Source organism: Trichomycterus rosablanca, chromosome 3, assembly GCF_030014385.1.
Source record: "Trichomycterus rosablanca isolate fTriRos1 chromosome 3, fTriRos1.hap1, whole genome shotgun sequence".
NCBI classification, from domain to species: domain Eukaryota; kingdom Metazoa; phylum Chordata; class Actinopteri; order Siluriformes; family Trichomycteridae; genus Trichomycterus; species Trichomycterus rosablanca.
In genome coordinates, this window is record NC_085990.1 from 21218227 (window position 1) to 21231511 (window position 13285).

At 37.8% G+C, this 13285-nt stretch overlaps 1 protein-coding gene across 1 annotated transcript in view; it reads right to left on the reverse strand.

Moving 5' to 3' along the window:
- Nucleotides 1-1490: 1490 nt before the first annotated feature.
- Nucleotides 1491-13285, reverse strand: part of nphp3 (nephronophthisis 3) — a 59563-nt gene continuing 47768 nt past the window's right edge. Inside the window, exons 25-28 of the mRNA XM_062991971.1 lie at nt 11488-11728; nt 8234-8359; nt 5457-5572; nt 1491-2663 (exon numbers count right to left, since the gene is read on the reverse strand). Coding sequence (XP_062848041.1) covers nt 2495-2663; nt 5457-5572; nt 8234-8359; nt 11488-11728 — 652 coding nt within the window. The 3' untranslated portion in view covers nt 1491-2494. The remainder of the gene's footprint in view (nt 2664-5456; nt 5573-8233; nt 8360-11487; nt 11729-13285) is intronic.

Sequence of the window (13285 nt, forward strand, 5' to 3'; positions counted from 1 at the left end):
TCATTAATGCTGACACAGTAAATTATTGTACTGTTATGTTTCTTCATTATGTTAACTGCTACATGATCAGGTCACTGTGGGTCAGGCACCTGGAAACACCAGGCATAATAAAGTATCTTGGGGGCAGGGCATTGTCACTTACAAGTTTAGGGTAAGCCAGTTTACCTTCTGCATTTTTGGAAGGTGGAAAACCTTGTAAACAACTTACAACCAGTAGAATCCATGCTGCACCCAGTCTACTTGCTGTCACTGTATCATTATGTACCGTCATGTATTGCAGCCGACACAGAAAATAGTCTTTTTTTGCCTTTGTTTTCATTATAAACTAATTGTAGAAAAGTTTACTCGGTGCAGTAACTGCTAAAGTTTTAAAAACACTTTTGTAATACAGAGAACAATGTAGCATTAATTCAAATGAATCCAATTTTAATTAATCCAAATAATAATTAATGTATTCTTGGTTGATGATATTCTAGCCATATAAGGGCCACGTAAGGGTCAAGAAACATGACATGAAATTTATACACTGAGCATCATGACTTCCCCTCCAGTGGACAGTGGTTGCCTAGTGGGTAGAGCCTTGGGCAATCAACTGTTGGATTGTTGGTTCAAATCCAGGCTCTGCTAAGCAGCCACTATTGGGCCTTTGAGCAAGGCCCTTTGACCTGTCAGGGGCACCGTACAATGGCTGACCATTGAAGAACAGCATGAAAGGGGGTAACAAAGCATGCAGATGGACTACAGTCAGTAATTGTAGAACTACAAAGTGCTTCTATATGGTACGTGGAGCTGATAAAATGGACAGTGAGTGTAGAAACAAGGAGGTGGTTTTAATGTTATGGCTGATCGGTGTATATGTGACAAAATAGAGGCATTCATTCATTCCAAAAACATGCCGGTTCGGAACAATTGCTCAAAACATAAGAGTTATATAAAATGTTAAAATGGTACTCAAGTACACATGATAATTGCAATTAGCTTAACCTGAGTAACTTTGGGGGCAAATTGTTATGGCCAGATGACTGGGTTGAAGCATCTCTGAAACAGGCAGGCAGACTGTGGTGATTACCCACAGAGAGTGGTCTGATGAGCGACATGCCACAAACTTTGCCAGGTAGTTGGACAGAGAACATGAAGGCTATGTTATCTGTACAGACCAAGAGAGGAGCTACTGTGGTTAACAGTGCCAATATTTGTAATACTGGTGATGAGGTAAACGTTACACAAATAGGTTCAATGCACTGTGTTGTATGTGGGTGTGTAGTTGCAGGACAATCACAACGCCCATGCTAACTCCTGTCCACCATTAAAAGCACCTATAATAGCCGGAAGACATCAGGACATTGACACAATGGAAGAAGTTTGATTGGTCAGAGCTATTCTGAATGCATAATAGACGTTCTGGCTTATCATAAGTACACTAGCATTAATACGAACATAAAAATTTGATTATACTTGCCTTTTTTTTTTTTTTATATACATACATAGTGTTTTATTTTTCATACACAGCCTGGAATTGCATGTAAAAGTTTCAAATACAATCATGTTACACTTATTTCTATACTATTAAAATAAATATAGACAGAATCTCTCTTTGTTTACTGATTTCACAGTAGGATATTGCATATACAGCATTCACCACTGAATACAAATCACACAGATGGGATTATATTTTAGGTAAAAATTGAAGACACTTTGCTATTGCAACATCTGTATTATTTGTTGCTCTGAAAGGAGTTTAATGGTCTAGTTCTCATGACATATGATTTATGGCACTGTTGGATTAATCATATATAATACTGGGGCATTGTATGTTTTAAAGGCAGATAAACTATACTACATGTAACAGGTACATAACCTAAAAAGTAATAAAAATAATCACAAATTATTCTAAAATATTTTGTATTAAATGCAAATGATCATTTATTATATGATCATTCACAATGTGCAATCATGCAAATCATTGCAAAAAGACAGTGCTGCGCCTTAGCTGGAGTCACTGGAATCGACAGGACAGCAGCAAAGATCTAATAGTCCTAGTTGGTGGTTCAAGTTAGGTGTACAGGTGTACTAAGATTTGAGGGACTAGAGGTAGCTTGGTGGCACATTTTTCTAATACAATAACTCTCCACCACCAAGTCTTGAAGATGCAACAATGCCTTGCCCAGGTCTGAGACTGCTCGTGTGACAATTATGTTTTAAAGAAACTGGATTTGGTTAAACAGAGAAGTGTTTGACTACATGTGTGAATACATGCGGTTTAAATCGATCCAGATACAATAAATATAAAAATAATCACGTAGAAACACGATGTGGCTGCAGAGGTTCCTAAATTACATTTTCTAAGTGACTTCATGTATGGACAGTCTACTGAACTACTCACAATATTATATAGTATAGTATAGATTTTGTCTAAAGATAAAGTACCATATCTCCCAAGTACAGTACCAAGGTTACTATAACATAAATAATACTTATAAAGAGTTTACCAGGGTCACCTATGATTGTGAGGTAGGTGAACAGGGCTACGCAGGCTGAAGTTGTCCCCGCTGGACGAGTGATGTGATGGAGCTTTACCACACACCAGCGATGGCTCTGCCTCTCTGATCTCCATGGCTCGTTTGTACAGCTCAGCAGCTTTCTCAAAATCTCCTTCTTCATAACTTCAGGAAGGACAGCAGATGAGAAAAATGATCTTAATGCATACAATTAAGCACATTGTAGGTCAAAATTACAATGGAACGATGCTAAATAATACTGTAACAATAAAACTTTAATAGAAAAGGTGATGGAACACAGAGGTAACATACCTCAGTCCCAACTTTTTTGGAGTGTGTTGCAAAAATTCAATTCTAAATGAGTTCATATTTACAAAATACAATACAATTGTCTTTCTACTTTTATTAGTTAAATAAAGATTTAACTGAAGTTAATCAGACAAAACAAACTGTCTGCAATAAAATAAAAAGTCAATGTCAATGTCAGTTTTTTTAATTAGCATTTTCCATACTGTCCCAGCTTTTTCAGATTTGGAGTTGTATAATGAGTGACAGCCCAAGCAGGCTGAGGAACATCTTGAATGTTACCTCTGTGAAATATGACTCAAAAGTTGTGTTTAGCAAGCCTTTAGGTGGAAAATTTGCCAAAGCATAGGACCAGCACTCATTAACTCTTAAATCTGCTGGTCTTCTAGCTGTTCTCCAGATTACACTTGCATCTGTGGGTGGCAGGTCTTACAGTTCCACAGCCCACAAACTTTGGAACTCTCTTCCGCAATCTTTTTGTGACTTTCTTTATCTCTTTCTTCAAATGTTAACTTAAAACTTTCCCCTACTGATTACCATGTGGATCAAACACAGCCCACCACATATTTTAGATAATTAAATAAATCAAATGGACATATCAATCTGTAATTTTGTACAATGTATTGAATAAACTCAAGATAATGCAATACCCCACTTAACTAGCTCTGCTCTCAATTTCAATTAAGTGTTATAGAACCAAGTCTGGCAAAGTTTTCTTAAATTGCTTGAACTTGATACTGGAAAATTATGTTTTTAAAATTTAAATAAGTGTATAAACAGTTTTTTTCAGTTTAAATATAATTTCTATTTTAATTCTGGAATTTGATTTGTTAAGTTTTTTTTTTTTTTTTTACTTTTGATGTTTATTTTAAAATTTGAGACCTTATATTTTTCAAATATAGATTTAGATTCTGATCCTTTTTTTAAATAGTATTAAATCTCATTTTTTCATTTTCAGATCTTCTTTTCACTTTCAGATTATAATTTTTCAGTTTCAGACTTAAGGGCATAGCATCATTTAAGAGGAGCATGGTACAACCCCAAATCAGAAAAAAGTTCCTGGGAATATTTCATGTTTAGTCTGGTCAACTTCATTTCATGTATTAATATATATCCATTCCTGCATTTCAGGCCTGCAACACATTCCAAAAAAAGTTGGGATGGTAAAGCATTTACCACTTTGTAATGTTGCCATTACTTCTCAACACGTAAAATATGTTTTGGCACCAAGGATAACAAGCAAGAAAGTGTTTCAGGCATCATTTTCTCCTATTCTTACTGCAAACACATCCTACAGTGTGCAACAGTACTGGGACACGTTCACTGGCAGGCCAGTCCAGTACCTGTACCCTCTTCTTCCGCAGCCATGCCTTCGTAATGTATGCAGCATGTGGTTTTGCATTGTCTTGGTGAAAAATGTCTTGACGGCAGCACATGTTGCTCTAAAATCTCAACGTACTCTTCTGCATCACAGAAGTAAAATTGCCAATGCCTAAAGAACTGACAACCCCATACGATGACAGACCCTGGCTTTTAAACTTGTTGCTGATAACAGTCTGGATGGTCCTTTTCATCTTTGGTCATGAGGACAGAGCATCCATTTTTCCAAAAAAGATCCGATATACAGATTCATCTGGCTACAATACACATTTCCATTGAGTGACCGATCGCAGATGCCGCTTCTAGACATGGTTCACATAAGGCTTCTTTTTTGTACAGTAAGATTCAAGTTTTAAGTGGCACTTGTAAATGTAACTCTGCATTGTAGTGCATGAGAAAGGTTTGCCAAAGTAATTCTTTGCCCATATGATTATATCAGCTATTGATTACAGGTGTTCGGCTTAGGCTGTAGAGGAAGAAATATGAAAATTCCTTTCAATTTATCTTTGAAGATGTTTTTAAATGTTTTTAGACATTTCAATAATTTTTCTCACAGCATGTTGACAAACTGGAGATCCTCTGCCCATCTTCACTCCTTAAAAACTCATTGTGGATACTGATTTTGTTCTAAATCATGATTACAATCACCTGTTGACATCACCTGTTTAAAATCCCATCATTATTCAGATTTTTTACCTAAAAACTTTACCTAAATTGCTCCTGTCCCAACATATTTTGGAATGTGTTGCAGGCCTGAAATGTAGGAATGAATGTATATTAACAAATGAAGTTAATCAGACAAAACACACTGTCTGCAATGAAATAAAAAGTCAATGTAAGAAACATTGCAGTTTTTTAATTAGCATTTTCCATACTGTCCCAGCTATTTTTTAGATTTGGGGTTGTATAATGAGTGACAGCCAAACAGAGCAGGCTGAGGAACATCTTGAATGTTGCATAACTTAACATTCTCTACATACCATATTCAATAAAAGTGTAGAAGTTGTCCAAGCATAGGACTAACATTCATTAACTTTAGACTATGATCTTAGCTAGTGTTTGTAAAATTTACACTCGTTGCAGTGTTCAGTTCAGGTTTTTGCTTTTAATGTGTATTGTTATTGTAACATCTGTGTGTGCCAGAAGTTTTCATAAACTTCGGTGTTTGTTTTCCCCCAGTTGAGAATAAACAAAACTAATTCTACAGTTAATAACTTTACACGTCTGTAGTGTTGGTTATCATTTTTTTAAATAAGATGAAATGAAGCAAACCTGAGCACAGCCAGGTTTTTCAGAGTCTCTCCAACACGAGGATGCAGTCGCCCGAGGCTGTCCTCATACACTTTTAGGGCCCGCTCATACAGTGGTAAAGCCTCACTGTGCTTTTTCTGTAATACGAATACATGACAGAGACCAAACACAACATTAATAACAATACATTTCAACACTATCTATTTAAGGTAATAAATCATAAATCACAGTTAATCAGTGGACAATGGCATGTCATTTAAACAACACATTTATTTAGATTAGATTCAACTTTATTGTCATTACACATGTACAAGTACAAGGCAACGAAATGCAGTTTAGCATCTAACCAGAAGTGCAATAAGCAGAAAGTGCAGGATATACAGTATTTATGATATACATTATTTACAGTGGGTAAATAGCAGTGGTATGAACAGGATCTATAAACTATACTATAAACAAGATATGTAGCTAAAAACAATATACATATTAAGGTGCAGATTAATATTAAGGTGCTATGAAGTTCAAAGTGATTATGGTGCTATGGACACGATCAAGGAATGAGTACGTAAAAACACGGTAAACAGATGTACAGTATACAGTATATATGGGATTTATGTACAAATGAGGTATGTACCGATGAAATACTAAGTGGAAAAAGAATAAAAATGTTTGTAGTGCAACCTTGCCAGGAGGAGAGATGGGGGGGGATGGGTAAGGGGGGAGGGGTTAACGGGGGACAGAGTTCAATATGGAGACAGCTCTGGGGAAAAAGCTGTTCCTCAATCTAGTAGTCCTTGTCCGGAGGCTCCTGAAGCGCCTGCCAGAGGGCAGAAGGGCAAATAGTCTGTGTGCAGGGTGGGACCTGCATTTAACCCCTAAAGTTGCATGATTTAAAATTTTTCAAATATAATTGAATTAACTAATCAGATAGTCTTTCTAATCAGATAGAATATAGCTTAGTATGCAGGTAAAAAAAATCAAAAAGCTAATAAACTGTCTTTCATTATTTATGGACAAAAAATAAGTGTGTGTCAGTAAAAGAATCCTAATCAATGTTATTCTGTGTTATTCAATAATACACAAAGAAGTCAAAGCATACCATAATAATCCTAATTTCACATTTATGGTATTTAGCAGATGCTTTCGTCCACAGTCACTTACAATTGTGACCAATTACAGAGCAAGAAACTGAGAATCATGGGCCTTGCTCAGGAGCCCAACAGTGGCAATTTGCAGTGGTGGGGTTTGAACCGGTAACTTTCTGATCACTAGTTCAGTACTTTAAACACTAGGCTAGCACTGCCAATTTAAGTACCTACTAATTAAAATACCTAATTAAAAATACCAAATGTTAATTAAAAATATCCAGGCACCTCCTTATTCATTTGAGTGGATGTGACTGTCTTAAAGTAAAGCATTAATAGTGACATTACTATTTTAGATACACTATATGGACAAAAGTATTGGTATTGGTCAATGTATTACTTCTGATTATGTGTTTCATCCACAACCCTTGCTACCAGGTGTGATAAATTAATTATAAGTAAATTATATGTATCCAACTTGTAGCAACAGTTTAGGGAAGGACCTATTTTGTTCCAGCATTAATTTGCCCCTGTGCACACACCAAGGTCTATAAAGACATGAACAAAAGCTTGGTTTAGAGAAACTTTAGTGTCCTGCACAGAGCCCTGACCTCAGCCCTATTGAACAGCTCTGGAATTAAGTGGAACATCGGTTGAAGCTTTCTTGACCAAAATTATTGGCCAGCTATAAACATTCCCACAGACATGTTTTAAAGACTTGTGGGAACCCTTCTAAGAAGAGCGGCTGTTGTTATAGCTGAAAGGATAACATAGAGGTCAATAATTTTCGCCATATAGTGCATAATTTAAACCAAACTGCCATCATTCCTACAAGATCAGTTTACCTTTTAAATATAACACTTTCAAATGTAGGGGTATGATTTCCAAAAGTAGTTAACAACATTAGCCTTATGCAAAGGTGACGAAAACCTGATTAAATAAGTAGAGAAACTTGACAGCAGCTAAAGTGCAGGGGCATTCTTTGATTGGTTGGTATGTCTTTGATTTACTTGCCCTCTAAGAGGAAAGCATCACTGCAAATCAATGCAAAGTTAGACTATTTTAATTCTCATCAAAACATTTAGATACTCATGGGAATTTAAGCAATCATCATCAAAACATTGAGATTAAAAAAAAAATAAAGAATAGTGTTTTATCTCCAGGTTCCCTAGCTAAAGTTGTTCTGGTGGTTAAAGTTATGTAAGTTTTTCCTTTAATCTGTCACCTGACATCTGATGACTCCTGCTGTCTGGTTTGACACCATTGCTCACCCAGGACAGCAGCAGGCTAGCACACAGCTCCAATACTCGTCAGAAGAATTGTGTAATAGCCTGCTCCCATCCGGGGCCTGCAAAGCTGTCGTGCAAGAGATTCTTACAAAGAGCGCTAACATGATTCCTCTTCTGACCTTCCCTACCTTAACCGATTGTGATTGTTGAGCGCCCGACCAGGTTGGCAGCACTCAAACCTGGGTCTTTGCAGTGGTGGGATAGTGCAGTGCCACAAAATGCAGTAAATAAAGAATTCTTTAGCAAAACCACTTGATGTCTTTTAATAACTATTATAAATGTACAACACATAATATTAAAAATCTAAATCTCTGTAAAAACTAAAACTTTTACTTCAAAAGTTTGTGCATGTGTCTGCATGTTCAGGAAGAAGACCTGGTAAATATGGCACATAATCTGGTGTTGGATGTGGTTTTTGTCTTACCAGCTGGCAGTAAAGTACAGCGAGGTTAACCAGAGCTGTAGCCACACTCGGGTGTTTGGGCCCAAAGCTCTTCTCTCTTATTTCCAGAGCCAGCTCATACAGAGGCACGGCCTTCTCCAGCTTCCCCTAAAATGCACGCACATACACACCATTTCCTTTTTTATTGTACTACACATTATTGTAGTTAAACACATACACTATATTGCCAAAAGTATTCGCTCGTCTGCCTTCACACACATATGAACTTGAGTGACATCCCATTCTTATTCCATAGGGTTTAATATGATGTTGGTTCACCCTTTGCAGCTATAACAGCTTCAACTCTAGTGGAAAGGCTTTTCACAAGGTTTAGGAGTGTGTATATGGGAATTTTTGACCATTCTTCCAGAAGCACATTTATGAGGTCAGACACTGATGTAGGACGAGAAGGCCTGGCTCGCAGTCTCCGCTCTAATTCATCCCAAAGGTGTTCTATTGGGTTGAGGTCAGGAGGTGCAGGCCAGTCAAGTTCTTCCACACCAAACTCACTCATCCATGTCTTTATGGACCTTGCTTTGTGCACTGGTGCGCAGTCATATTGAAACAGGAAAGGGCCATCCCCAAACTGTTCCCACAAAGTTGGGAGCATGAAATTGTACCAAATCTCTTGGTATGCTAAAGCATTAAGAGTTCCTTTCACTGGAACTAAGGGGCCGAGCCCAACTCCTGAAAAACAACCCCACACCATAATCCCCCCTCCACCAAACTTTACACTTGGCACAATGCAGTCAGACAAGTACCGTTCTCCTGGCAACTGCCAAACCCAGACTCGACCATCGTATTGCCAGGCGGAGAAGCATGATTCGTCACTCAAGAGAACACGTCTCCACTGCTCTAGAGTCCAGTGGCGGCGTGCTTTACACCACTGCATCCGACATTTTACATTGCGCTTGGCTTTACACCACTGCACCCGACATTTTGCATTGCGCTTGGCTTTACACCACTGCATCCGACATTTTGCATTGCGCTTGGTGATGTAAGGCTTGGATGCAGCTGCTCTGCCATGGAAACCCATTCCATGAAGCTCTCTACACACTGTTCTTGCGGCCACATGAAGTTTGGAGGTCTGTAGCGTTTGACTTGGCAGAAAGTTGGCGACTATGCGCCTCAGCATCCGCTGACCCCGCTCTGTTATTTTACATGGCCTACCACTTTGTGGCTGAGTTGCTGTCGTTCCCAATCGATAATCCAATATTTAGTAGCAAGGAAATTTAATGACTGGACTTGTTGCACAGGTGGCATCCTATCACGGTACCACGCTGGAATTCACTGAGCTCCTGAGAGACACCCATTCTTTCACTAATGTTTGTAGAAGCAGTCTGCATGCCTGCTTGGTGCTTGGTTTTATACACCTGTGGCCATGGAAGTGATTGGAACACCTGAATTCAATTATTTGGATGGGTGAGTAAATACTTTTGGCAATATAGTGTATGTAACATATGGTTCTCTAATAGCTAGGGCCCTACTAAATTCATGGGAAAATGTTCTTAATTTCACGTACCCCGTTTTTTTTAAATCACAGATTTCACAGATTTTTAAAGAAAAGTGCCACATTTCAGTCATGAACACTCATAAATTTAATTATATCCGTGTTTTGACCCCCCCCTCCTCTGCATCCACAGAATAGGTTGGGAGTTTTCCAAACTCAGTTACCCGTGTAGTGTTTGTAGCTGCTTTAGACTACGACATCTTGGACATTTTGTCTAACTGACTGCTAGTGTAACTGAGCATCTTTAGAGTTTGAAACAAACTGCACATAGACTATCAGGAGTATAATACTTTACTAGCTTGTTCTTTTGAAGTGCAGCACAGACTACAGAGAGATGATCACGTGTGTAGAGAAGCACACGGTTTCATTGATTATGGAATCCACAAAGGGACAAAATGCACTCAATATGTAAACACATACATCAAACATTGTCAGCACACTTAACCACAGAAAAGTCAGTTACACTAACTTAATTGCCCTATGATTGCTAGGACCGCCTCATATTTCATACGCTATGCTAATGAAAAATGTTGAATTGCTAAACACAAACTTTAAAAGTTGAATTTTACAGTAAATTGCATATTACATGGGAAATGGTTAATTTCACGGTCCGTGACGCAATTTTTACGGCCGTGAATCAGGTAGGGCCTTACTGATAGCATACTTGAGTCATGTCATGGAATATGCCCTCCAGTGTATGACTCAGAAGACTTCATACCACCTCACCAGCCAGTTGGCTGACCGACAGCAGTGACGTTTTTGCATCCCGTCTTCCATGTATAATTCACTAACACAAGTCATTCAAAACATGTGCATTTCTTACTTGCTTCCCCCTGCAAGGAGAGTCTGGTTTCACACCTCACTCATGATATCAGAAAACCAAGACTAAATAATAAACCTTAAGTCCGCTTTCAAGCCTTCGTTTTAGTGTCTCACTACTCCTGTACTGCTGGACAAGACTGTCTTAAATGCCTGTCGCCAACCAATTAAGGATGTAGGGGATGGCTCTGCTTAATAGTGGAACCGGCCCTTAGCACAGTCTGTGCTACTGCTGCCACTGTTACATCACTGTTTATAAAACCTGATGGACCTATTTGTTGAGGACCAGCTCACTGCTGCACACATCCTAAACAGAGAACCCCTGAAAAATAGTCTATGAAGTTGCCATTCTAATTTTGAAATGTGCCCAGCTTTCCTGTATATGGCTTAGACCAAGAAACAATAAATTGATCACCCTTCTAAAATCTATAGCTCTTTCTACATAGATGCGTAGCACCTGTACCAGTATAACACATTTAGATGCATTTGTACAACTTTTGGAATAAACACTGGGTTTGGTTTCAAAAAAATTTTTACGCTCTCGGTGCAAACTGCATGCACGCACTGTGCACAGATAAAGCATGGGTTTCACTTGCTGAGGTCAATAATTTTACAAAAAAGAAATAAACATTTAAAAAGACATTTATTTGTGATTTATTTTGATCAAACAATATAGCTGCAGGTAAACTGTGATAAGACTTTGAAGTCAACAGATTTTTTTAATGCAGTACAGGTAGATATGTAAACTATTGCACTTACTAACCTCTCACACACGATAAATTAAAAAGACATTATTTTCACTTTGTATGCTCTCTCTGTATCATAAATCATAAAATGTAGTACCTGGCAAATAAGTTTACACATAAAAAGCTAAAGCAGAGCTATGTGGTGTGTGTTTCTTACTCACTCTGCGTTTGTACAGCATGGCTAGGTGTTTGAGGGTGTAGGCGAGTGATGGGTGATCCGGAGCGAGGGCTCGCTTGCGGATTTCCAGCGCTTTCTCATACAGCTGTTCAGCACTCTCATAATCCTTCCTCTCGCAGTGAAGGGCTGCCAGGTTGTTCAGAGACTGAGCACAGTCAGGGTGATCAGCACCCAACACACGCTGCCGCATCTCCAGTGAACGAGTCAGGAAAACTTTTGCTGCACTGAGATTCACACAACAACAAAATACATTACACAATATAGTAAAATGTGTGTTGACGCCACTCCTAATTAGTAACTTCAGGTGTTTGTCAAACCCATTCTCCACACCTGTATAGTTAATTATATACAATTATTGTGGCTTTTTTCCATTCCAGCATGACTAAGTAAACCCACACAAAGCAAGGTTCATAAATACATGAGTAGTCAAGTTTGGTTCATAGGACATCCACAGGCCATCTATTAACCCTGCTAAACACATTTGGAATCTCAACTGAAAGCCAAGCATTTTCAAACATCAGTGCCTATGCTTACAAATTCTCTTAGGTCTAAATAGGCACTAATACACTCCAAGGTCTTGTGAAACGCTTTTCCAGAAGAATGGAGGTTGCAACTATATTGGAAAGACCATTTGCATTAATATTTTAATATACTGTCCAAGGCTCATACCAACATAATTTTGGCTGTATAGTATAATTTACAGTTTGACCATAGGTATAGAAATTACCAGAGCACATATTTCTCTAACAGAGAGAAAACAATAGTTTGACTTCATTGCTTAGAATTACTAAGACATCAAAGACGATAGTTTAGAAAATTTGAAAAAAATCAAGATAATAAGGTTATTTTACTAACTAGACTGGTATTTTAATAGACGTGGAAGATAAAGTGTATTACCCATACACATGTCATGAAAACATTTGCCTGTACATTCACTGCAATGATTACAAAAACGCTTGATTAAATAAATGAAAGTACATGGACACTTATTGGAACTTGTTTAACGTCCCATTCCAAAACCATTCCCAAACATTATTGTGGAATATATTGTGGAGCAATAACAGCCTCATTTTCTAAGCTCATTCAGTGGAAAGATTTGTAAGGTCAGGCACTGATGATAGACAATGAGGCCTGGCTTACAACTGATCTCATTTTGTTTTCAAACCTGAAATAGAAACAATAACAAACAAGAAACTAAGAATACAATGTCAGCTGTCAGAACCTCACAGATTTCATACTTGCTGATAACAAACCTCAAATTTCATTTAAATTGTAAAAACTATGTAAAATAGTCAAAAACTGTACAGTGGATTTAAGAAATATTTAGACCCCTTGACCTTTTGCAAACTTTGTGTTGCATATTTATTTTTTGGCTATAATCAAAACCATGAACACTGAATAACTTAAAATGACTGTTTTTAATTAATGAAAAAAAATGGAAATGATTAATGTACAGAAACATTAGTACTCTACTTTTAATCAAACATGTTACACCTGTACACAATTATTATTGAGATGTGTCTAGAACCCCACTGGGATCAACCTGTTGCTATTTAAATTGATCGAACATGGTTAAGAAAGGCACAGAGCGGAGTCAATAAGTGCCCACAATTTATATTCCCTGTCAGGGAAAAAAACAAACCAAGGAGCTATCTGTAAAACACCACAATCTAATTGTGGCAAGGCATAGATCAGGGCAAGAATAAAACTCAACATCTAAGGACTTGAGTGCTCCCAGGATCACATTGGACTTTCTCATTTTGAAATCATTGTAAGTTCTG